Source organism: Mytilus californianus, unplaced genomic scaffold (genome assembly GCF_021869535.1).
Source record: "Mytilus californianus isolate M0D057914Y unplaced genomic scaffold, xbMytCali1.0.p SCAF_1, whole genome shotgun sequence".
In the NCBI taxonomy this organism is placed as follows: Eukaryota; Metazoa; Mollusca; class Bivalvia; order Mytilida; family Mytilidae; genus Mytilus; species Mytilus californianus.
In genome coordinates, this window is record NW_026262581.1 from 78,687,775 (window position 1) to 78,715,732 (window position 27,958).

The following is a 27,958-nucleotide window of genomic DNA, read 5'->3' on the forward strand; positions in this document are numbered from 1 at the left end:
ACCACATACCTGTTACAATGCTAACACCTTATCAACAATATGTGACAATGTTAAAGGGCTCAGTTTTATACAAAAGACACCAGTCAATATTTTGATCTGTGGTGGGTTAGCACATACGTTGTTTTTAATTTGCTTTAAATGCTAAGTAATGGACTGTAACAAACAGACAAAAGATCTTGATAGGGGAACGTGTCATTATGAAATTTAAAAAAAAAATCTAAATATTTGAACTGAAAAAGTAATATACATTACTTAGTTTTATGGTTTCTGGACAGATTTTAACTGAAAAGAATATAAGTATCTTTCGAAGAATGAAGGTTCCCTTCGGATAAAAAATTTGGATTAAAATATAACAAGTTCCTGATAGAAAATAAAGAAACTACATAAAACATGTTTCAATATTTCTTTTGTCAGATCAATGTGTGTCTAATATATATTTTTTGTATAGATTTTAAAAATCCCATTTGACAACTTAATCTTGCTTTTAAATGTCTGATATAATACATAGTATTATCTTGATTCTTTGATATGCATGTTTGTCACAAAAACAGTTTATGGCTTTATGAAAATTAAATATCAATGCACTGACTGGACTGTAAGAATCATATACATGTATATACAAGGCAAGCATATTTAAAGTATTTTCTTTGATAGAATTTCCAAGCATGAGTGACTTAAGTTTTGTTAATTCTTGTGATATCAATAAAATTCCAATGATGATTCATCCATTTATTCATTTATGTAAAATCTTAATATCTAAAGTAACATCATTATTTTTTTTATATATATGACTACAAAAATTCTGTTATCTCATTGGCTTTAAACTATCAAAGAATACTTAAGTGTTATGAAAGAGTAATATCTCCACCTATAAATTCAAGGACTCCAATAGTTTTGTTTATTTTAAGGCAGCTAGATTTTGGGTTAGAAATTACCTCCATGATAAGTAAAATTTAGATTTATGCTTAAAATGGACATTATCAATGAATATTTTAGGTCAGTTTTGAGGGTAACAATTCATGTGATAAATTAGAGAATATTAATGCAAAAAATATATGCATGAATGTACTAATGATTCACATATAATATATATAGCTATAATCTACAAAGGAAAATATTATTTTTAAGAATTTTGTGTTTCCAAAGCTCTTTTCTGGCTAACCTTCACCAGGAATGCTCAAACCAAAACATCTGAAAGCCAGAGATGTAAAAATACATGTATGTAAAAACATTAACAGCTTTATTACCAAAAGGGACCTAAAGAGAATAGCCAAGTTCTTTTAAAGTCAAATTTGCCTAAGGGAGTTGGAACCTTAGTTTCTAAATCTATGAATGAGTACTTTTAGAAATGTATGTTCTAAATCATGTCAGTTCTGACACACTGATATAAACTGTTATTAACCTCATCACAAAGCTAATTACCAGCCTACATGTATAATCAATAAAAAAGAGAAATAAAACTGAGTTACATATTAGCACATCTTTACATAGAAAATTCTCAAACTGAGTGTGACTTTAATGAATTAATGAGACAATTATTCAACATAATTAACAAATGGATTGGTGTCAGCTAGCTAGTGGGGATCCAGTTGGCTGTATAAAGAGAGATAACTCCAATTTGATCATTATGACTATAATACATTTTTGTACATTCACTAATAGTACAGATCTATTATACATGAGAGAAACAAAATATATAATTATTAAACTCTTAAAAGAGGGACGAAAGATACCAGAGGGACAGTCAAACTCATTGATCGAAAACAAACTGACAACGCCATGGCCAAAAATAAAAAGACAAACAGACAAATAATAGTACAGATGACACAACATAGAAAACTAAAGACTAAGCAACACGAACCCCACCAAAAACTGGGGGTGCTCCGGAAGAGTAAGCAGATCCTGCTCCACATGTGGCACCCGTTGTGTTGCTTATGTTATTACAAATCCGGTAAATAGTCTTATTCGGTAGGTCACATTCGTGAAAAGGGAAGGGTATTGTAGTTACGACATAAGGAACATATCCGATATCATCTGTGAAACGGTTATTCCATAACAGTCAACCAACTCGTGATGGCGTCCGTAAAATTTACGCATTTAAATTACAGAACTATGTAAATATAGCATAATATTATATGTAGAACAAGAGGCTGTAAAAATGACAGCATACCAGGTTTTTATTACATTTAAAGCAATGAAGGGCCATAACTGCTGAAGAGTGAAAACAGTCAATATCACACTTGACCAATTTTGTCATCAGTAACAAATAACATATTTAAATCGAAAAGCATTGGTTCAATATTAATGCAAAGTTCTTAACTTATTGCACAAAAACGACTGAGAAGACCATTTAAAATACATCGGGAGCATTACTCCTGAACAGTGAAAACAAAAATGGTCAATATTGGTCTTGAGATCAATTTGGTCAACAGTAACAAACTATTAGAATTTGAAAATAATATGTAGAATGGTTAAAGAAAGGAAATAAAGTGCCATTTTTCATTCAATAAAGGACCATTGCTCCTGAACAGCTAAAAATCATCAATATTGAACAACATAAGTTGAAAAGCATTAGCTGAAAAAGTCTAAGTTATTGCACAGAAACCACAATATGTGATATTTTCCAATCAATCATGGACAATAACAGCAAAAGTTAAACCTTATTAGACCATATGTCATAAAAGTAAATACACAATAAAAAAAAAATTGGACAGTGCAGCTACAAATGTACCAACTACTTCTTTGAACAAGGAAATAAAAAAACAGCACATAATTTAGAAAAGCTGGATAAAAATGTGAAACCTTCAACAAGAAGCTAGCCAAAGCAGTTACAGCTGTTGGTTGAATACTGCTGCACAAGAAAATGAAAAAATTGAGAAACAACATACCAATTATTTTCATGAGGTCTCATTATAAAACTGAATTGAAATTGGCAGTATTTTTGACAGGCCAGTATGTATTTAAAATCGTCAGACCATCAGAAGAAAGAAACATTTATTCAGATTTAGTGAATCTACATGTACATGTATCACATCTAAAAAAACTTTTCATTTGACTTTTTAACACTAAATTTAAACTTGATAAGGGTATCTGAAATTATCTTTACCCTATTTCAAAAATTATAAAATGTTTCTTGATACAATGAATATACTATTCTTATTATAAAACTTATTGAATCAATGGGTAATGCATGTAGACTGTAGCAAATCTTTCAATGCAAGTTGGCAAATGTGAGCTATCCTTTTCCATGTTTTCGGTTTTCTTTTATTTTTCTAGTATTTTTCATAAAACTTTGTGTTACAAAGGTTGAAAAAGTAAGTAATTAATAAACTATGTATATATATTGAAAAAGTAAGTAATTAACATAGTATATATATATATATACTATATTATTACTTACTTTTTCAACCTTTGTTACACAATGTTTTATGAAAAATACTAGAAATATATTATATATACCGTTTCGATTCCTAACATCACTGAAGAGACATTAATTGTCGAAATCCGGATATGGTGTACAAATTTATGCACCTCATGTTTGCGGTATACCATCTTTTCCGCAAGTTTATTGTTTTCTGTTTGGTATTAAATTAATAATTAAGATCCATTTTTTACATCTGGTAATACGTTTATTTGGCAATCGTCAATGCCAGCCAGCAGGGTTTAAGAACATCAGTTGTTCGACCTGTTAGTCAAATGCGTTTTTGTTAAAATATACTTTTTCACTTTTTTGGTCTTTTGGAAAATGTTGTTTGTGCTGTATTTAGACCCCTCTACCAAGAAATTTGTTTTGCATGCACACGTATAAAAATTGCGTTTTTTTTTATCCAACACAATCATAGGTTTGAACGTTGTTTTCAATTTAGACTTGTTTATATATATATATATATTAAAGTACTTACTTTTCAACCTTTGTTACACAATGTTTTATGAAAAATACTAGAAAAACTGATTCTTATTATTACAAAAACTACTGAAAATACTTCAGACACATGGCTTACTTGACTGCATCATTGTTACTGTACATGAAGCTATCCAGAAATAATCATATTTATGGAACTGTAAAAAAATGGTATCAGGTCGTTCCGTCCCCAGACAAAGTCGATCTGGCCACTTAATAAAATGATGAATAATTACTATAAAAGTCAAGAGAGTTTTCTGAAGTACTGTAAATTCAGAAATTACTGCATGGTTTTTATTATTGCGAATAATGTGACTGGTAGGTATTGCAATAATAAGAACTCACATTCTGATATCTGATACATATATGTGTATGCAGATTTTCTTCAAAATAACAATAATTAATCTCACATTCTTGTTTATTCTTCAATATTAAATCCCAATAATAAATGCACGTAATAATTTCTGATTTTACAGTATTTTAATCAGGGCAAGAGGCAATTTGCACATGAACAAGTTATTAAAATTTCGCTGTTCAGAGGAATTCTTATTAACAAGGAAACAATATTGATGATCAATGACAACTTTAAATTATTCTGGAAGGGATTCATTAAAAAATATATCTCAATTTGAGTAGTTTTTATAACTTTAAAAAAAGGTTTGTTTGGGGATCAGCTTGTGTGTATTAACCAATTGTTATTACACCAGTTGAAAAGATCATTAAGATTAAAGTCATATAAAAAATTGCTAATTGATGTTGACTAATTATAGCATTTACTTCTGTAATATATGTTTGTATTATAACTATGCATTTCAAATATTCTTTTTTTATAAATTCTAATAAAATCATAATCAGCTTGAATGCTATGTACTGCATCATCATCTCTACTCAGTAAAGGTGATAAGATGATTTAATACACCTTATCGCTATTTGTCCGCCATTACTGGACATCACACAGGTTCCCGTAAAATTTTGACGTCATAATACAAGATATCTGAAGCCACAATGGAAAAGTGATTGTTGTATGACGTCAATAGTTCAAGCGGGACGGATTCTCGGGTCAGCCGGATATAGCGATAAGGTGTATATAAATATTTTACTTTAAAAAATTATATATTAAATATGAATATTAAAAACAATAGTTGGATCTTTTTTTTTTTCAAATTGGGGCCGGATCAAATCTAAATGTCAAGCCGAAACGACTAGGGTCAGAATAGGCCACTTCACGGTTAGTTCGGCCATATTGAATAGGGGGCATATTTTTTTGAAAGAGGTGGAAATAGTATGATAGTACGGGAAGTCCTATGCATGTTTCCAAGCAACTGCTCTGTTTTAAAGATGTTTTCCAGTTTTTTTCATACTATTTTTACCTCCATTATTAAAATCTGCCCCCTATCCAGTATGGCCGTACTAACCGTGAAGGGGCCTTATACTTTTGAGGGATCGCCTTGGGCCAAATCGAAAATTGATTGCGAGAGGAGGTGGGCAGCTAACATTTGTTTGTGATAAGAGTCTCAGGTCAAAAAGCATGTAGGCACTTGTATCTGTTTAGAAAATATCAATATACTTTAACAAAGGTATTTTTTAAACAGGAACAAGCATAATTTTTGACAAGTGCTCGAGTCAAATAGAAATATATTACGGTGTTTTGAGTTTTTGTTCTTAATCTAATTAATGACAACTATGTGGGTCAAATTAACAACTATTTTAGTAAACTTACTCTTGTTGAAATCATTTAAAATAAACGATTGTGTGTTTAAATGTCATAAAATCTAGAAAACATCGTCAAAATCCCGGTTCATTACCGAGTCATAGTTACCATGAGCAACAATATCCGGTTCCGTTTTAATAAAAATATCCTTTGAAATACAAAGAAATTATCTACCACAACAAATAGTATTTTATACTTGATATTTGAAAGTAACATCAGAAAAATATAAAAATTTATTTATTTACACATTTATATGTTATCCATACGTACGAGATTATAAATGAATGACGTCATATCCTGCAGCTTTGATAAAGCTGGGGATCATTTCAACAGTTTTAAATGTAAGTTTCGATCAAAATACAGGGAGAATGTCCACTTGAAAAACACTAACTATAACAATAGAAAATTCCCAAACTGAAAAGGAATTATATGGCACATTGCATACATGTGTGTGCCATTGTCGCATATCTTCTTTGTAAAATTATACTTGATAAGGAAATAAATAAAAATAACGAGCTGAAAGGAAGATAACAAGAAAATGACAAAATATGCAAATTACATAATTATGCTAAAATTAGATTGAAGATGATTCTACTTCCTGTTAGATTGCCAAGATTTACAATAGAGGCAGGTGTTACCTGATCTCAGACCCTGAAGGTTATTGTTGGTGTGTTATTTATCTGCATTATTTTATACTGAGCTAATTTTTAAAAGACCTTATAGCTATTTGGGGATCTGCACCACTTGACCCCAGAATTTGCAACACTTGAACTATTGCCAGTATTGACCTCATAGAACTATCTCTTTTCCTTTGTGGTGTCAGACATTTTCTCTTGTGATGTCAAAATTTTACAGAAATTTTGTGATGTCCAGTAATGGTGGACAAATAGCGATAAGGTGTATATAAGTCCAATTGTCCAGTGAACCAAAATGATCCCATATCTTGCAGCCAAAATCAAATGAAAACATGTGTAAATATTGTTTTTCTTTTGACTTCATGTACATGATGTATCTTAAATTTTATTGAACCTATTGGAATATTGAAAACAGTAATGTGTTCTTGTAAAATTCATGATTTCTTATGTGAAACTGAGACTACTATAACACAGAGATTGGTCACTTCCCGTACTGACCAGTCAAATAGTAATTAATTGTAAGTCTTCGATCACGTGACTCGGCACGTGACTCGCAATGATTGACAAGAAGGATTCGACCGCCATTTTTGACAGCGAAAGAGAAAATAATAATTAACAAATGTGGATTTCTAAAGAGTGTTATGTTCCGGTAAGTGTGAATATAAGATTTGACATGTTCATAAATGTTGGTTTATAAGCACTTTAAATAAAATAAGTGCAGTTATAGACTTGAATTTACCGACCAAACCGGAAAGTAACCTCGAGTTATTACCAGTCCGTGGGACAGGGTCAATGAGCAACTCACCCATAACTTACATTCAGATGAACAATCTGTTTTCCGGATAATGTATGTGCAAGCCTTAGTAATTAACCGATGTAATGATGTAAAATTTGTAATTATATGAAATTCCAATTTTTCTGTATCAGTAAGTTCCCGCTGCAGAACTGAGAAACACACGAGACAAGTTGCACACACACAACATGAGGTCTGATAGGTGAATTTGTATTGTTAGTGAAAGAAATTTAGATTTATATTTGGTTCCCTTGATAATATATATGCAGTCTATACATGCTAGTATAATAATATTATGCAATGAAAATGTGTCACCATGTGAAATACCAGTACATCATGAGTTCCTAAATAGACGTATTTTTTTTAAATAATTGACCCAAACATGATGTAAAAAGTACATGCACCTTTGGTCTGCATCCTTTATCAGTTTAACTATTTTGATCCATATTGACATGATTGGTCAATTACTGCTGAGTCTCAAGTCTCAGATTACTGTCTTAAAAATTAACGAATTGCCTATGCTATAAACTTGACAAACATTATTTCTTTTTATTTATAATATATTCTTTATTGTAGGAATACCCCCAGAAAGATATCACGCATTAGAAGAAGGGAGAAGTACTACAGGAGAAAATGACTTTTTTCAGTATTTTTTTTAATTTCATTGAATTTGTCATGCTTGTCTTACATGGAGAAATAAATATTTAAGTCTTTGAATATACATTTTTATTATTATATACATTAAAACTAAGACAGGAATGCAGAAATTCACTACATTGTGTAACACGCTCAGTTTGGATAACAGTTCAATGAAAGAAAAAAAACAAGTAACCACACATCTTTATATATTAAAGGAATAGCCACTTGAAGCAAACTTTAAGGAGATTTTTATATATTTTTGCTAATGATCATCAGACAACTCCTTTAGTCCAAATGAAGTTCAATGAAGTGGATGTAAGTTATTGGAATGCACCGTAATTACCTTCAACAATGAGAAAACCTATAACGTGCAGTCAGCTTCAAAAGTCCCCGACATGGAAAATATATAACAATTCACTAGAGAAAACGAAGTGTCTACAATAACAAAGCAATTTACGAAAATTCAAATATGACGGACATGTACCAACAGCAACCACTGAATTACAGGCTCCTGACTTGAGACGGGCACATAAAGAATGACAATGTTAAATTTTTTAGGCGCTCATCACCATCACTAGCATGGGACTTTGGTGTAACGACATAACATAAAAACAAACTTTAAACACAATTTGAAAATAGTTCATTTCGGTTTAATCAGGCTGACTGTACATGAAATATTTGCCACTGACAAGCAGTTGTGAATCGAAGTTGAATTTACAGAAAGGTGATATCAATATATGCTATCATATTTAACATTCTTGTTTAGATCTGACATTGCTACTTATTTATACATTCTGCATTATTTTTGGCTTCTCAGAATTTTCACATGGTAAACTGTCAGCAGTTACCCAACAAAAAAATGTTATAGGAAACCTTTTTACAAAGCATCATGCAGACAACAATTAACATGGTATGTCACCAAACATTGAACAAGCACATTTATATTTGCTGTGGCTAAAAAAACTAAAGCAAATCACAACTCTTTTCATCTGAGTTGCTCAATTATTAGGGTTACAAAAAGCATAGCGATATAACTAAAACATACGACACTTTAACAATAGACAATATTCAAATTTTCAAAAACTTTACGGCTCTGTATTGAAGCACAAAATTTCTTGTCTGGGATTTTGAAAGAGGGCACATATTTCTGGTGTTGAAAAAATGTCATCGTAAATTACCCTAATGTGGTTCTATTTATGTTAACATAGAGATAATTTGATTATTCAGTCACATAATTTTGAAGCTTCTTCGTTCTGGTTTACATGTTCTTGCGGTTGATGCTTCTTTTGGAGTTTTTGTAGTTTTTGCAGTCTTTGCAGCAGGGACGTATAGTCATCCTCAGATTCAAAATCTGATGCAGTATATTCACCACGTAAAAGATCAAGATTGAGATCACTATCATCCCAAGATAAAAAATCAATGTTACTGGACATTGTGAATTGAAAAATGAAAATGCCAGCGATATTTTGGGAACATATATATAATTTGTAGGGCTTATGTTTGCTTTATGTATCCATTGCAGTTATAACCTCTTTGCTGATCTGTTACGTAAGGAAATTACTCATTTACCTTTAATGAAATTTTTTCTCTCTTCTGTGATCGCCGCTTATTACATTGTTTGCAAAAACTTGACCTAATTATCAGAAATCATTAACATTTTAAAAAAAGTGGGTGGGGGTTGAAACTTGTTTGAAAAAAAAAATTTACGTTGGATAATTTGAATGAGGGTCTGGATGGGGGTTCTTTATTTCCTATAATTTCTATGCCATTTTTCTCTATTCTTTAAATCTTAATAACTTATTATTTTCTCTTCTCTATTCTTTATTTGTCAGTCCATTTTTCTCCATTCTATACCTTTTTTGCCCCTATTTCTCCATTCTATAAAACCCCATCCACACCCTCCTGAATCCTACCACAAGTGCACCGACGATATTTGACAAGGTTTACTACAATAAACATGTATATTGGGCACTCAGCAGTGAAATACCTTACAAGTATAGAATAAAAGTTTACTGCAATAAACGGAGCCTCGTGTACCTTGGGCACCCAGCTGTGAAACAAAATTCATCTCCCATGCTTTTGAGACTACCTGTCTTTACAGGTAAAATATTTGTATATTAGATACAATTAACGGATGTGTAGCAAAACAATGTAACTGTAAGATTGATAAGATTAATCACATTCACATTTTCAAGAGTGGCCGCATAATAACAAACTATTAACAAATTATTAATGATTAAAAACAAAAATTTAAATATGAATAGAGATAACTGCATTTGAAAGATAAAAACTATATTCTTTTTTTTTTTTGATTAATTCAATTTTGTTTTTAAATTATTTTTAAAAGAAAAATAATAATATCCGATACTGTTATAGTATTCTCAGTGATAGGTGATATATGTCGTCTGCTACGGTCGAATACGAAACTACGTTAAAATAACGTAGCTAACTACCGGAGACTCAGATAATCCGATAAATCTATAGTGACCAATCTCTGTGTTATAGTAGTCTCAGTGTGAAAACATTACCCCTTTGTGTATTCATTTCTACTGGTATGACTGGTAACAGAGTGTAAATATACAATGATATAAGAACAAGTGATTGGAAAAACATTTTTTTTTTCTGGATTTTACCGATATAAATTTCCAACAGAAGTTTTTCGTCAGACTGATGAATTTTCCAAGATTGACAAAAAAAAAAGAAAGGGTTGATTGACACTAGCAAGAATTACTTGACTTTTATCACCATGTTGGAGGGCAAAGTCTGCAAATTCCTTTATAAATCAGCCAAATTCAACTTGTTACACTGACCACTAGATGTTAGAAGAGAGGTTTTTGTGAACAATTTTTATTTCTTTTAGCCTTATGAAAATAAGGAGATGTGGTATGATTACCAATGAGACAATTATCCACCCAAGTTCAAATGAAGTGGATGTAAGCAATTATAGGCAACCATACAGCCCTCAACAATGAGGAGGAATCTTTTATCAGACTTGTGTGTATTGCATGTTTCAATTTGGTTAGTTAAATGAGGAAATCCACCGTTCATCCCTCCATTATGAAAGCCAAGGGAAAACCTACATGTACATGTATAAACAAGAATTGACCATGTCAACAGTAAATGTAGTAAAATACTGGTTGATTGAAATTTTGAGTGGACATTACTATAAAAATCGCTTCCTATCTGGTCCATATTAGTCATTTTAAATGATCTCTTTTTTTAATATCATTTCCTTTGAGGTAGTTTTGTGATAAAATTGAGAATGGAAATGGGGAATGTGTCAAAGAGATAACAACCCGACCATAGAGCAGACTTCTGGCTTATTTGTTTTGAGTTGCTTTTTCATGTGAAAATTGAATTTGCTTTTGTGCTCATTTGTATCCTGCATTTTGTTTAGTAAACATATCATTTTTCATTCTGTCTTGGGCAGTTATTTAATTTTAGTTCTTAACAGGCCAGATTATTTTAAGTAGACCACCCCCATCCCCCACCCTAACCCACTAGACCTGTCAACTATCCCAATTTATGGGGGATATCCTACATGATAGGTGTGAAATTCTTTATTATATAAAACTGAACACCTCAAAACAGGCATTCAAATGAGTAGGAGGGGTATTTAAGCACATATACTATGTACATACTCATTCAAACAATATAGTAGAAGATTAAAAACAGTTATGACAATATAACAAGAGCATTTGTCCTCTTGCGCTTAAAATCCCCCATGGAGATTATGAAAAGTTGGCAGGTATATGACCCATCCCACTGAATATCAAATGATTGAATCCTTAAAAAAAAGAAGAAAAGAACAGCTTTTCAATGTCACCTGCCAATGCACATATTTTTTTAAATTTCCAAAGGCAATAACGCCAAAAAATGTAGTCGGGAATTCCCTTCCTACATACATGACATATGTATACACATTTCCATATTTCTATTAATTTATATATACATGTATGGAGCATAACTCCTTTAAAAACAATTGATTGGCACTGATTATTGAATTTTCCAAGACCAAATTAAAATTAACCTTTGTTACACATGTATGGTATAAATACATTTTATAGAAATGTAGACTTGAGAATTCTAAACAATGCAATACTCCATAGATATTCATTTCTAAGGGACATAACTCATCACACTCATGTAAAAAAAATAATTCAGTGCTGATTACAGGAGTCTTGGGACTTTTGCTTTTTTTTTAGTATTGTACCACAATGATACATTGTGAACGCAAATCTTCTGAGGCTGTTGGACAGAAAGCTATCATACTTCAAAAAATGTACTTTGCAGAATTGTTTGGCTTTGCCATGTAGCGTTGATCATATTATACCATCATTTAAATTTGATCACTATACCTGTAGCTAGTACTACATGTATTACAGGAGTAATTGGACTTTTGACTTTTTTTCTTACTTTTGTACCACAATTGATACTTTGTGAATGCAACTCCTATGACACCATTTGACAGAAAGCTCTCTCACTTGTTTGGTGAATGCAACTCCTATGACACCATTTGACAGAAAGCTCTCTCACTTGTTTGGTGAATGCAACTCCTATGACATCATTTGACAGTTTGGTTTATTTGCCTTCATGGGTTGTTGATCATATACTGTTATTTTGATTTGACTATTTTTATGGAAGTAATGACACATTCTGACACACAATTTAATTCCTCATTTACATGTATACAGTGGTGAGGGACATTTTTCTTTGATGAAACAATCTTGTTTTCATTACAGCTTGAAGCTCAGCCTCACATGTACACAATCCAGAGAAATCTGCACGCAAACTCTGATATACATGTACATGAAGTTACATATGCATGTGATGTACATGTGACAAGTGGCTAACATTGGAATTATTGTCGGAGTCAGGCCTGTGTTCAAAAGTTTATGAACATGATGAACAATGAATTGAAATAATTGGTTATCATGGCTATGTGAACTATCTTTAAACTCCAGATTCAAACCTCCTTAGATACATGTACATCATGTATATATGAACATCATGCTCATCATTGCAGATAATAGTTTTGCATCAGGCTTTTGGGAATATTCACATAACAAAAGTGTACATATTTATTACAATGCATATGCTAAAATAATTATTCTTTTGTGACATACACATGTACAAAATGTACATTGCATATTAAAATTAAATACCTTTTTTATACTTGATAGGTGATACCCTAACAGTTCTCTTGTTATCCAAGATGTCGTTCAGCACCTCTAACCAGTCCCTTAGCCAGCAGGTTTATACCAGTTCTGGGATGAATGCTTCAGTAATGACGACTCAACAGCACATCAGTTTTATTCCTGTACCACTGACACACAGTGTGGAAGTTATTCCACCAAGTGGATTTCCTCCTAGTTCAACAAGCTTTAATCTTTCTAGTAACAGTCCCACTAGTGCCAACCAGGAACGACCAAAACCACAGATAATGATACTTGAAAAATTAAAGCAATTAAGAGACGTAGGAAGATATTGTGATTTGTTTATTGATGTTAAAGGCATGCGGTTTATTGCTCACAAGTCATTGGTTGCTGCTTGGAGTCCATATTTTGATGAAGCTTTGACTAGTACAGACTACGTTGAAAAAGACTTGCTGATTGTTCACTATGATAGCTATGAAGTATTTGCTGATTTTTTAGAATTTTTGTACACAGGTACAATTGCTCCAAGAGAAACAAATTTTCTACAGCTGTTACATTTGGCTGTTAGCTTCAAAATTGACTTACTGAAAAGTTATTGCGAAGAATTCTTACGATGCAACTTACATCTGGGGAACTTTGTCAGTACCTACTTCTTGTCGAGGAAATACAGTTTAGATGAACTGGAAGAATTTCTAGTTGGATTTTTACAATCAAATTTATCAGATGCAGTAAAGCAGAGTGAATTCTTACAAATGAAAGCTGGAAAAATTCATGCTTTACTATCCAAAGGATGCATGTTAAAATTAAAACCAGAAATGAAACTATTTTTGGTGATAAGTTGGGTAGGTTTTGAAGTTCAACCAAGAGAAAAGTTCCTGGTATTATTATTAAAACACATTGATTGGTCATCAGTTGCATCAGACTTTTTACTAGAGATCAGTCGTACTGAAAATTTCTTCACAACTCATGAATCAAGCTTATACCTTCTGTTACAGACATTATTCAGTTCTGGGATTTCTTTGGGGCCGTATACTGAAACTTTCTCATCATTGAGACACACCTATTCTCATTTGCTTACTGAAGTGGTCACCTCAGGATTGATATTACCAGAGGTTGATGATTTTATAGCAGTTACTGCAGTTGGTACAACAACAAGACATATAAAGCTTAATACAGGGACAAACACAGACAACATGCCTTACATGTTCATACAATCTCATACAGCAAAGCCTATTAGTGAATCAGATAATAGCTTTCAACCAGGAGAGAATGAAGAAAATTACAATGAATCAGCAACCAATGAAAATGAAGTAACTGGTTCCCAGTCAGGGGAACCTGTTGAACTAGAAGCAAGTAGCAAGATAGTGACACCAGGGACTGAGAAAACTCCAAACAAAAGTATTAGAGGGAAAGTTAAAAAGAAAATAAAAATAATGTCAAAAGATACTTTAGTGGTCAGCAGAAGTTATACTCAACCTGAATATCAGCTGAGGTCATCACCACAACCTTCAGGAGAAAGCCAAGGTCATTCAGAAAATAATACAGAAGATTCTACACAAAATAATGTAGAAGAAGAGAAAGATGAAGAATTTAATGAATACGAAGAAGATGAAAATGCAGAGGAAGATGAAGATTACATACATGATATGGAGGAGGATGAGGAGGGCACTGATACTGAGAAAAATGATGGCAAAAAAAGTTCCAAGAAGAAAAAAATGACTCCTGTATACAATATGGTCAAATTAGAATGTCCTCATTGCACTTATAGTACAAAGATAGAAGGCAGGTTAAGAAAACATTTGAAATGGAATCATGAAAACGATATTCTATTGCGATGCACTGTGTGCAATGCATTTGAAACAAAATCGAATAGGGTATACAGTGATCATATGAAAAAACACTTTGAAGGCCCTCCATTTAATTGTGAGGTTTTTGGATGTGATTATTCTACAGAAAAGTTCCAAACATTATTAATTCACAGAATGAAACATTTCGAAGAACGTCCATATGCTTGTGAGATTTGTAATGCCAGATTTAGAACGAGGAATAATTTGTACGCTCATAAGAAGACTCATACAGGTGAATGTTATAGTACAAGGATAAAAATACTGTTGTAAAAAAATACACAGATAAATGTGAGGTTTGCTCAAAAGAAATCAGCAGTGTTGGTTTTAAAAATATATAACAGTTTATGGCCAAACTCACTAAAGATCCATCTAAAATCCATCTAATTGAGAAAACTAAAGATACTTTTCCTTGTTGATACCTTTTTCTTGAATCAGTTGGAGTTTACCTGTCCATATAAATTTTAGCAAAATGTACTGTCCCATTGAGTAATGGACAATGATGGAGTTCATTCAATGTGACATTTAAATTCTCCTTGAAAAACCAATCATTCATTGATTAATTTGGCTGTAAAGATAAACTTCATGATAACGTTGACATATTTAATTAATTTTGTCATACATGTTATATTAGAATACTTGTTTTTACTCACTTGACCATACATAGCTTTAAGCAGATTTTAATGTTTACAGTACTAGTTGAGCTTATGAAATATTAAATAAAATTCCACAAGGTGCACTCATGGGCAAAGTAGCTTTTCATTACCTTAGAGTTTATGTTAAATCTAAAACAAGAAGCTTCTGTTGAGTTTATTATTTTTCTTTGCACAGTTCCTGCTTTTATTAGAACTCACAGACTGAATATATATAGAAAATACCTTTATCAAGGAACATGAGCAATTGGCTGACATTTTACACTGTTGATCAGGTTGAAAAAAAAAAGAAATTCAAACTGCAACCTAAACAATGCAAATATTTTGGCCCTTTAGTATTATTATTTAAATTTGAAAGTTTTGAATTATTTTTCAGGGAAAAGACCATTTCAATGTCCACACTGTCCAAAGTCATTTGCTGTGAAGAACACACTTGATCAGCATTTGGTAATCCATGATGACCTCAGGCCATATTTATGTGACTTTTGTGGATTTGCAACTAAATATCAATCACATTTAACAGCTCACAAAAGAACACACACAGGTATATTTATTTCTATGTTAGATCAGATTTTAATTTGTGTCTTTTGGTATTCAAAAATATTATTTAGCAGTAAGTGTGAAGAAAAAAAAAAGGTAAAATATGGAATGTGGCTGCATGGTGATACAATGTTTTGCAGTAAAAAAAAAACAATGAAAGGGAAGTCTGCACTGATATAAATATAGTGTGGTATGATTAAGCAATTAAAGGTCACTGTATGGCCTTCAACAATGAGAAAAACCCACAAGGCTTCTTCACCTAGTCGTCTATATAAGGCCCTGACATGAAAACTCTGAAACAATTCAAAAAAGACTAATGGCCTGATTTATAACAAAACAATTTACGAAAGACAATTATGACAGACATGAACATTGATTTATTGGTGCATGTACTAGATTCATGTATCCTGTACATTGAACATTTTGAAAGTAAAAAACAAATCTTTATATACATTTGTACAATTATAGACATTTCAATGTTTACTTGTAAGTTCATTTTGCAAAATGAAATCAATCTTAATTAACCCTTCAGTGCTCATAAACACTTTGCCATTGCTTTATTTGGAGGTACTCATTTTGTATCCATAAATCCTCCTAAACCTTACAATTTATATAAACTTTCTTACAATCTTAATCATGTAATGCCCATATGCACTTCCTATTTTGTTACTGTTGTGTAACTCTTATCAGAATCATTTTCACAGTTTCCTTCAGCAAATCATGTACACTCTTCAGTATATATATGTTTATACCCTGTTCTCCTCCTAAATCCCTTATTTGAATTTGATGAAATTTTCTGAGAATCTTCAACAAACAATGTCGTATCATCTATTTTATTTTAATCTCGTGCTCGCAGTATCTCTAGTTTTGTAATACCTCAACTTATAGAATGGGACATAAATGTTAGTTTTCAATACAAATTTCAAAAATTAGGTCAAATAAAGTCCTAACCACACCCTGTTGTATGTAAATGTATTGATGAAGAGTTTTATTAATTGCAGGTGAAGTTTTCAAATGTGAGCATCCAAAATGTAATTACACAACACCAAAGAGAAGTCAGTTAAAATGTCACATGCGGACACACCTTGGTATACGTAGCTATGTTTGTGTAGAATGTGGTAAAAGCTTCATAGAGAAAAGTCACCTTAAGAGACACGAAAAAATACACCTAAGTGATAAACCTTTTAAATGTGTTCTATGTGATTATAGTACTAATAGAAAAGACAAATTAAAGTATCATCTTAATAAAAGTCACGAACCAAATGGAGAGAAAAAGACCAAAGGTCGTCCATCAAAACCAAGGATAAGGAAACCTCTTCAACAAGTACCACCACCGATTATACTGACTCAAGGAGGAAAAATTCAATTACCGCCAACCAATGTAATAATGACTCAATCAAAATTAGACATGGATCAAGCAGTGTATGTCAAAAACTTTGATCATTCTGGTTATACCATTCAGGGTATTACTCCTGACACAGGAGCACATGCTCTCACATTAGAAGAAATAAGACGGGCTCAGTTTGGTCATGGTAGTTTAGAAGGTGTGACAATTCAAGTGCCAATCACTATGGAACATCTGGTCATGGCTAGTGATGAGGTCAATAAAACTTCTACATCGCGCCCTTTACCAACTACTAGTCCAGTAACCCCTGTGACATTGATTCCAGAAGATCATCAGACATACATACAGAATGTTATGACTCAGGTTCCTATGACATCTGCTGGACAACAGAATACTACCCAGAGTCAAGATTATAGCCAGCTTGGTCCATTCATTCAGGCTTTATTTTGAATGTATAAATAATTTTTTTGTAAATTTGAGTTTGTTCTGAAAGTTTTGGGATTTTACTATTTGAGTAGACCCAGTGTCCACCTCTGTGAGGTCCTTTGTGTCTTAAGCCATTTCTTAAAAAATTACAACATTTGGTTTGATAATTAATATTAAAAAACATTTGGATCAGGGGGAAGGAAAAAATACTTCAGATTGAGATTTTTGCCATTAGATTAACACAGAAATTAAATTCCACTGCTATTGCACTTTGGATTTTATCTTTAGGGTTTATCAAGAATATTTTGGGAAGTTGCAATCTTTGTTATCGTATATTATTTTGTTCTGTGGTTCATTGGTGCATTTTTAAAAGATATTTTTAAATGATTATAATATATGTTTTCTGTGTTCAAGAATTGTTTTTTTTACTCTATGTCCCCATAGTCATTGTGTAGACTGCATTATTTATGGAAAGGTAAGAGTATATAAGACTCAGATTTCTCAACATTCTTCTACTTCAGGGATCTTAGGTCATATAGGTTATGATTTATTGTTCCAGGTAGGGTACTAGTTTGTATAGGGTAACAGCTATGACCCTATATGGTCTTCGACCACTTTAAGTACAAGAAGGCAACTTTGTTTTACCATATATGCAACCATGTTTGTTTTGTTTTGGATTTTGAAGACATAAAATATAAATGAACTAAACTTTGTTATAACTCATGTTATCTGAATCTATACATGTATGTATTTATTTGTTTGGTTTTGTTTTAAATTATTATTATTATTATTATTATTTAATATGAATAGAATGAACAATGTTGAAAATGAATTATTATAAACTGTGTTTGTAAAATTCTTTATTGAAAAGTATATATATCAGAAGAATTTCACATTTATACTTGTTTAAAGAGAAATTTTGAGGCTCATAATATAATAATGAAAGATACAATATTTTTTAATTGATTATGAATAGTTGTTGAAAAGTCTGATAAATTTCCATAATTTTAACAAAAATAAATTTTCTGCCAGACAAATAATATTTGTAGAATCTGTTGGAAGTATTTAGAATGTAGTTAGAATACTTTTGAATTTCTCATCTATTTAATTTTTCAGGAAGAGGTTTAAGAGTCATTATTTGGCCCCTGGTATTGCAAAAATAGATAATCTATTAGTTGATTTAATCTTCTCTCAACATGTATGTAAATTTATTCACATATAACAGGATTTAATGTTCAGTAAGAAATATCTTTAAATGAGTTGAAGAGTTATTATTTGTTGTTGGCATGTACATGTATACTCATACAGAATCAATAAAAGCACAGAAAGTTTCATATTTTTAAGTTATTTAGAACAGGTTTCTTTATAATGTGATATGATACTTGTTCACGTATTCGCTTATGACAATTAAAATTTTATAATATCATAGTTCAATTGCTCTTAAACTACATGCATTAAAACCAGTTCTGACTAGTGTCAGCAATTTTAATGAATACATTTGTCTCCTGTAATTTCCTGCCATATATATTCAGAGTATTGGACTTTATAGCCTTTTCCATTAAATAATAGTAGAAATTAATTCTACCACTTAACCCTATTGACAATGATATTTATCCACTCTCAATAATTTAATTTTAAAATGCTGAGTAAATCTTGTATTTTATCTTTAATAAATTTAAATATTTCAATTGGATTTAAACATCATAATCAATGGGATGGAGTGGTAGAATCTATATTTATATTATATATACTGTTTTATGTTTTTGTCCATCCTTCCATCAATCTGTCCCTCCATCTGGTCATTTGTGTTTCTGTCCATCTGTCCCATGAAATTTTGTTCACACTTCATATCTGAGCTTTCAGAAATTTTGAATCAAGCTTCATGTGAGATGTGATGCCTTTTCACATCCATCCCTCATCAACTTCCTGTTAACCGAATACGGTTCTTAAAGCACAGCATTCAAAGTTATTCATAGTATTTCAAATATTTGAAATTGAACTGTTCAGCATTTTTAAAAGTATAGTAATTGCAGCAAGGTCAAATTGAGTGATAAATCTGGACAACATTCTTCCATATAAAAATAAGAAGATGTGGTACTATTGCCAATGAGACAACTCGCCCCCAGACACCAAATGACATAGAAGTTAACAACTATAGATCACCATATGGCCTTCAACAATGAGCAAAACCCAGTCTGGAAGCATAATAAAAAACTTGCACGTAGCTATGTTTGTGTAGAATGTGGTTTTCTTCCTAGCTGTCTGTTAGTTTCTGTACATCCATATGTCTTTCAGTCATCACTTTGTTGTTGCCATACCAGTGCCTTAATTTTTTGTCAGTTTCTCTTCAAATTTAAATGTAGTTTTCCACTTATCAAAACCATGAATGAGTACAATAATCTGAAAAATCTGAAACTGGAAACTATTATATCATGAAGGGGACTTGTAAAAATATTCCATGTTCATTCTGTAATAGTTCTTGTCGCCAAGATAGTGCCTTCATTTTTATCAAATCCTCATCAAATTGTAAGCCGTTACTTCAAGACAATGCTAATAGGAACAGGCAACCATTAATCATAAAAGTAATGGCAGTAAAAACTGAAGATTTTGCATTACAAACTAAGGTAATAGGTGCTATGAAATGGTAAGCATATCCAGTCTTATATGGGACTCCTATGTATTGCCTTGTTGTCAAGGTAAGTGATATTCAGTTGAAAAGTGAAGATGAGATCTGTGATGGCAGTTTTGTAACCAACCAGTCTTGAATTTGAAGTTTAACCTTCCTGAAGCTATAAAGACTTCAAAGAACTTTGGTACTGTAGTGAATATTAGTTCAATATATAACAGTGCTGTCAAGTCTCACACAATTTTTGGCAACATTTTCCTTTGATCTATTGTTTTTGCCAAATCTCAGACGTTGGCTTCATGAAAACTTGACAGCCTTGACATTAGTTACCTTTTCTTCAAGTATCTTTTGTCCATCATAGCTAAAACCATCTTATTATAAAAAATTATGGAAGCTGATAAATAAAGCCAGATACATTAAGATTCTACCACTGCATTGAGTGTGATACGATATGACTCGACTCAAGAGGGTTAAATTTTCAAATTTAAAATGCGAGGATCTGAGCATTTTAAATATTTACAATTTAACTGCTGAGAGCGGAGAAATATTGAGCTGCCCGAGATTTGATGGTGGAATCTATTTCTCTAATGATTTTTAGACAATATACAGACAAACTTAATCCATCTTTTCCAATGATCTGCAAAAACAGGTGATATCATCAGGCATGGTCAACTTTTGTAGTGATGTCACAATAGAAAATTCAGAGGAAAGCAAGAAAATTTGACTTCATAATTGAATTTTGACCAAGGAAGAACTGAGATCAAACAAACCACATGTCGATTAAAAAAATAATCAACAGGTCAGGAAAAGGAGACATTTTGCAAAAAATAGAGAAATAGCTACAATCTATGTTGTCATTCACCTTTAAAGCTAACCAACACTTTCAACAGACTTATTCACAAGGGATATAGTTACAATACTGTTGTCAAGACATTAAAGATGTCATTTTTGTCGAGCCTGCGACTTTTGTCGCAGAAAGCTTGACATAGGGATAGTGATCCGGCAGCCGCGTTAGCTAACTTCTTAAAAGCTTTATATTTTCCAAGGTGGAAGACCTGGATGCTTCATACTTTGTATATAGATGCCTTATGTTATGAAGTTTCCGTCTGTCATATGTCCATTGTCCTTGACCTCATTTTCATGGTTCAGTGACTACTTGAAAAAAAAGTTAAGATTTTTTGTAATGTTAATTTCTCTCTTATTATGAGTAATAGGATAAATATATTTAATATGTGTGTACCTTGCAAGGTCCTCATGCCCATCAGACAGTTTTCATTTGACCTCAACCTCATTTCATGGATCAGTGAACAAGGTTAAGTTTTCGTGGTCAAGTCCATATATCAGATACTATAAGCAATAGGTCTTCTATATTTGGTGTATGGAATGATTGTAAGGTGTACATGTCCAACTGGCAGGTGTCATCTGACTCTGACCTCATTTTCATGGTTCAGTGGTTAAAGTTAAGTTTTTGTGTTTTGGTCTTTTTTTCTAATACAATATGCAATAGGTCAACTATATTTGGTGTATAGAAATATTTTACAATGTACATGTCAGTCTGGCAGGTTTTATTTAACCTTGACCTCATTTTCACAGTTCATTGCTCAGTGTTTAGTTTTTGTGTTTTGGTCTGGTTTTCTTAAACTATAAGCAATAGGTCAACTATATTTGTTGTATGGAATGATTGTAAGGTGTATATGTCTGTCTGGCAGGTATCATCTGACCTTGACCTCATTTTCATGGTTCATTGGTCAATGTTAAGTTTTCATGGTTAAGTTTGTTTCTTAGATACTATAAGCAATAGGTCAGCTATATTTAATGCATAGATTGATTGTAAGGTGTACATGTCTGTCTGGCATGGTTCATTGGTCAATGTTTGGTTTTCCTGTTTAAATCTATAAGCAATAGGACAACTATATTTGGTGTATTGAATGATTGTAAGGTGTACATGTATTTCCAGTTTGTTTTATCTGACCTTGACCTCATTTTCTTGGATCATGTTAAGTTTATGTGATACTTATAGTAAAGTTTTATATTTAGGACTATCAACATAAAATCAATGGTCAGTAAAGAAGGCGAGACATTTAAGCATGTGCACTCTTGTTTGGAACTAACATTGGTTCAGTCATAGGATCTTTGCATTGCACTTTTTTTGTTTATGGGAAAGCTGAAGCCCGCCTTTGGGTGCAGGATTTTCTCACTGTGTTGAAGACCAATTGGTGGCCTTGGGCTGTTTTCTGCTCATTGGTCGGCTTGTTGTCTCTTTGACACATTCCCCGTTTCTATTCTCAATTTTACATTTATTTAAAAACCAGTTGTTGGCATGATACGGGTTATGTTTTCTCGTATAATTTATAATGACCTGATACTAAACCCCTAAGGATTGTGGTAGGGATTGTGGTCGACTTTCATTTGATGTAGATATAATCTTTCGATCAGTTTAATTGAGGTCTGGAGTTGGCATTTCAGTAACTGCTAAAAGTCCTTTGATAATTTATGTATATCATTGTCATTTTGATTAGGGGGCCGAGTGGTCTAAGTAGTCGTACTACTGTATCACTAGCCTGTCAACACTGATGTTGATTAGGATTGTCAGTTTTCCTACTGAAGGGGTGGTTTTCTGGGCACACCGGTTCCTCCACCAATAAAAACTGACTGCCACAAAATAGCACAATAGTGTTGAAAGTGGCATTAAACAACAATCAATCAATCAATCATTTGGATTAGTTTCTTCTGTTACCTATTCTAACATCGGACTCAAAGACTTCTTTTACTGTGCGTTTTGTTGTGTGTTTGTTTATTCCCCATTGCCTAGGGGTATAGGGGAGGGTTGAGATCTCACAAAACATGTTTTGCACCTGTCCCAAGTCCAGAACATCTAGCCTTTGTTAGTCTTGTGTGTTTTTTTAAATTTTGGTTCAATGTATGTTTCAGAGTTTAGTGTGGCATCCATTTCGCTGAACTAGTATGCATTCATTTAGGGGCCAAGCTGAAGCCTGCCTCTGGGTGCAGGATTTTCTCGCTATGTTAAATACCCATTGGTGGCCTTGGGCTGTTTTCTGCTCTTTGGTCGGGTTGTTGTCTCTTTGACACAACTTGTTTCTATTCTCTATACCACATCAGAGATTAATTTATAAGATTTTCATTATCATAACCAGCTGTCCCTTATCACGTTAAAGCTTGGGTTTATAGTTTTACTATGAAGCTGCAGTCACATCAACTCAAAACTTAGTATAAAGGTTCATTATTATGTGTGAACTTTCTAAAATATGTTTCAAACAAGAATTTTGACCCAGATTTTCCATTTTACAAAAAATATGTCCTTTAAGTAATTCCAGATCTAGATTTGTATCTGAAAAAATATAAAAGTCAAACTGGGCCAAGTTTGGTTTTGGTTAAGTCAGCTTGAGGATCATAATCAAAATGTGTACAAATCTAATCACATGTCAGTTTTTAGCATTGCCCAAGTGTGAAATAAATTCAGTGAAAATAGATCACTACTGTTTCTTATAGCTGTATGTTATGTGCTTAATTGCAGATCTGGATCACTACTGTAATTCCTGTATGGAATGTCCTTGATTGCAGATCTCAAACACTAGTATTCTTGACATATTTATTGATATTATAAAGCTTATAAATAATAAATAACAATTTACATATAATATCAAATTCATTTATATTTTTCTCCAACTGAAATACCAGTAGAGAGTTTATAAGATCTCATATACAACATGACTTCACTCCTTACAAATGTTTAATAAATATTGAACTCACTTTACTTTTCACAATATACATCTTTTTTTTTTTAGTGGAGAGAATTTTACCTTTGTTTTTTTCTCCATATAGTTTACCTTTTTACCTTTCACTTATGCTCTATACAAAATACATGATTACATCTCCTTTGTAATGTAAATGATTGATAAAAACTCTTTGATTAGTTCAAATATGAGACAATTATAAGACAATAAATCCTAAAATAGGTATACATGTTTAGGGAAGGAGATTATTGACATTTAACAGGTGAAAAACATATACTTATTTTAGATTTTCAAAGTTGAGGTATACTTTATCTCTTACCAGAAAACCCCAATGCAAATGATGCACGCAATGTTTTTATATGTATAGATGAAAGAAAGCATATACTGTAATTTATTCTTTTATATCTACCAAAATCTCTATTTCTTATTCACTTAAAAATTCTAAAATTGGATAAATCTACATGATTTTATAATTTAAAAGATCTTATAATGGAAAATCTATTGTGGTTTCATTTGTTTTCGTGGATACCAATGTTCATGAATTGAGGGAAATTATATTTTTTTTTATATTTGATTGCATGGTTTTAACCAAAGTCTGAATATATATATATGTATATGCCAATAGAAAATTTGTACTTCATTGAACTATAAATTTTGTGGTTTTTGTATACCAATGAATAATACTGAATCCACAGTATTAGTGGAGGCTGTGGTCTTGATAAGCAAACTTTAAGTTGAAGTGACAGAAGATAAGCTCCTGTCCTACATCTTATCTTTGGTGACAACATATAAATGCATGCCCTAAGTTTAGGTATGCATATTAATGAGCTATAACTTGATCCCAATCAATTTGATTTGAAAAGACTTCTATGTCTAACCATCGTTCATAATTTTGTTTAAAATCTTCACAAAGTTCTAGATCTTCTCCCAACACACTTTGTGTACAATTATCAACTGGTTTAAAATCAGGATCAGTGCCATTGTTTCCATAACGCCTGTTGTTAAATCTGTCCACACATGCTCGTAAGGCACATTCTTCTGCTTGGAAATCCCATGGTCTTGCATCCATGTCTATTAATAGATAAAATAGAGATAATGAATAAATGTCAAATCAGCCATCAGATTGTTTTTATATTTTGTCAGGAGACATAGTGCAGTAAGGTGAACATTCTTTAGATCCTATCCATTTCCATATAAAGCAATTTATTAATGATGTATACTCAGATTTTCAAATTACAAAATGGATGTACAAATTTTCAAATCATATCAGAACTAAAAAATTTCATTGTCTTGCTAATCTTCAAAACCGAAGCCCCTAAAATGAAGATTCATATCTTCCTCTTTGTTTTCAATCTAAAACTTAATCGCAGTGTACAAACCACTCTATTAACACTATACAATCTCTTTCACTTACCATTACCAAAAGCCCAGTCATCATTTAGTCTGTGTCGGACCTTCTGATAAATAGCCGACATTGTTTTCATGTTACTCTTCCTCCATTGTCTACCTAGGTACTTTGTTTGCATCTTCAGTAGTTTTAGAATATAAAGCTGCATCATGGCCTGTTTTACTTTCAATCCTCTTTTTAAGATTGGTGCAGATTTAAATACTACTAGCATCTGAAAAGTATATTTGTTACATTAAAACAATCTCAAGGCAATCAGTTTTCCAATAACTATTTATCACATTTCAGCTTTTGTTGTTTTTTTTTGCAGTAAAAACTAAATTCAAGTTGAAAAGGAGTATACTGGATTCAAGATTTCTTACAAATGATAGAAAAATTAAGTCTACTAGAAAAGAAACGAAAAACTGTTTGTTGAGATTTAACATCACATTTAATCAATTTCAAGCAGTCATTTTATTTACAAAGCAAACTAGAGTTTGGTAAGAAAATGTCCGCTCTGTCGTGCAATCATTGTAACTAGAAACTCTGCAAATGATTGGAGCAAGTCTCAAACCCCTACCATTGTTCTTGAGTGCTTCCACTTTGTCAGTTTATTCAGAATTCTCAGTAGATTTATACAAGAAAAGAGATTCCTCCAACAATATTGCTGACTATCACCATTCTCCTGAAAAAAAGATGCCCAAATTATATCAAATTTTCTAAACAATCGCAAGTCACAGTCTTTATCTAACTCTTTAAAAACATATACAGATTTGTCTCAATCAATACTGTAAATTCAGAAATTATTGCGTGCATTTATTATTGCGATTTTGTCATTTTAGACTAAAATACGATTTTAATGTTTGCGAAATTGAGAAAAATCCTGTTTAATTCATATAAAAAATTTCAAAATGTGAGTTTAAATTATTGCGATTATAACCCTGTCGCATTTTTCGCAATAATAAAAACATCGCAATAATTTCTGAATTTACAGTATTTATAAACCGTGGATTCATTTATTATAAAGGATTGAGGAAAAAATTGTGTAATCATGGATATTTGATTTGGTGGATTTGCCAAAGTCTGCAAACAAGCCTATAGAAAACTTGTAATTCTTTGGACATTTAAATTTGTGGTTTATCCTGTACCCACCAAATACAATAATACGTCCCGTAAACGGGCGTATAAAAAAAATGGTACCCAACATATAATAACGAATCCACAGAAGCACAGTTCTTTATCTTATATGTTTTTTTTAATAAAATGCCAGTAGAATTATAATGTAATAACTATACACAGTTCCAATTATTTTCCTTACACTTGGCATGTAAAACAGGACAAAATGGACAAACAAAATTTTGAGTATTTTCTATTCCAAATATTCATTTTAAATATCATAAAAATGTTCATTTAATTATCATGATAAAATTTGACAAACAGGTACACTAAACTTTTCATAAATACATGAGTTAAGACACTTTTTCACATAAACATTCAAATTTCCTTATAATTCTTGAATGTCTTCTAAGGAATTTCAAAACATTTTTTTTTATCTTTGACAACTAAAATAATTATTTATCGAATATTTGAATGACTAATTGACTTACCAAAGCCTCTGCTGTAAGTTCAACTTGATCTCCAATTACACAAGATGGGAAATCCAACACTGGTATACTATATTAAAATATAAATTAATGTCTATAAACTGCAAATCGAGGATTTTGCCAATATTCAAAATTTGTGAAAAGCCTGGAATGTGTTCATCTGTTATTTTCTTATAAAATTATGACATTTATGCAAGAAATAAATCAGTCTTAGACTTTGCTGAAATTCATCTTAATATGAATATTTGTCTGTATCTTAATAAATCCGATTTTTTCTTACATTTTCTTCACAATGTTAGTGAAAGCAAAGTATAATTTAAAAGAGCTTAAATACCTATACAAAAGATTAATTTATTATGGAATAAGTAATCCTAAAATTCAAATGTTGAAAAAATATTTAAGGAGAGATGAACAATGCATTAATTCACTAAGCCACATAGAGCATGAGTAAATTATCACTGCTTTTTCCAAACATTTTCCAATGCTTTGAATTCTTTGCTTAGTTATTCTTTTTATTACATTTACTTTTATATGAAAACTTGTTAGTTGAACATAATTATTCAGTTTCTGAAAGACACATATAATTTCCCCATGATTTATAAAATTCATTATCAACTGATAATTTTGTGAAAATTTAAGAAAAATCAAAATTTTATTTTGACCTCAAGATGCTGTTTTTATTATTTTCTTAGATCTGTTTCAGTTTTAAATATTTTAGGAAAATTAATTTCTAAGGAGTTTCAAATATGAAATTTTTTTAAAACCTTCACAGAAATCCTTTGGAGGGAAAATATTTACATGTAGAACTTACCTATTTTTTGCACCAATATAGGACATGATATTCTGGTTGAAAAACTTGAGCACTAATGGTATACAGTTGGCAAATACAAGATGTTGACTCATAAATTCAAACTGAAAAAGTTCAAAAATGCTTGTCATTACTAAT

General features: G+C 31.7%; 2 protein-coding genes across 5 annotated transcripts in view; one reads left to right on the forward strand and one right to left on the reverse strand.

The window, feature by feature from the left end:
• The first annotated feature begins 5,906 nt into the window (after positions 1-5,906).
• Positions 5,907-19,071, forward strand: LOC127707991 (transcription factor E4F1-like). The gene is made up of 4 exons (XM_052212776.1): positions 5,907-5,953; positions 12,863-14,914; positions 15,709-15,876; positions 16,874-19,071. Exons 2-4 carry the CDS (start codon positions 12,895-12,897, stop codon positions 17,665-17,667), a joined length of 2,982 nt encoding a protein of 993 aa, XP_052068736.1. The 5' UTR covers positions 5,907-5,953; positions 12,863-12,894; the 3' UTR covers positions 17,668-19,071.
• A 4,794-nt stretch (positions 19,072-23,865) lies between these two features.
• Positions 23,866-27,958, reverse strand: part of LOC127708015 (striatin-interacting protein 1 homolog) — a 46,939-nt gene continuing 42,846 nt past the window's right edge. For all 4 annotated transcript variants that reach the window (XM_052212829.1, XM_052212823.1, XM_052212818.1 and 1 more), the window contains 5 exons: positions 27,824-27,924; positions 27,016-27,082; positions 25,989-26,093; positions 25,439-25,643; positions 23,866-25,095 (listed from right to left, as the gene is read on the reverse strand). In XM_052212829.1, coding sequence (XP_052068789.1) covers positions 24,845-25,095; positions 25,439-25,643; positions 25,989-26,093; positions 27,016-27,082; positions 27,824-27,924 — 729 coding nt within the window. In that variant the 3' untranslated portion in view covers positions 23,866-24,844. The remainder of the gene's footprint in view (positions 25,096-25,438; positions 25,644-25,988; positions 26,094-27,015; positions 27,083-27,823; positions 27,925-27,958) is intronic.

Coding starts and splice junctions, on each gene's coding strand:
- LOC127707991 (XM_052212776.1), top strand. CDS start 12,895: ATGTCGTTCAGCACCTCTAACCAGTCCCTTAGCCAGCAGGTTTATACC. Junction 14,915..15,708: donor TCATAAGAAGACTCATACAG/GTGAATGTTATA, acceptor ATTATTTTTCAG/GGAAAAGACCATTTCAATGT. Junction 15,877..16,873: donor TCACAAAAGAACACACACAG/GTATATTTATTT, acceptor TATTAATTGCAG/GTGAAGTTTTCAAATGTGAG.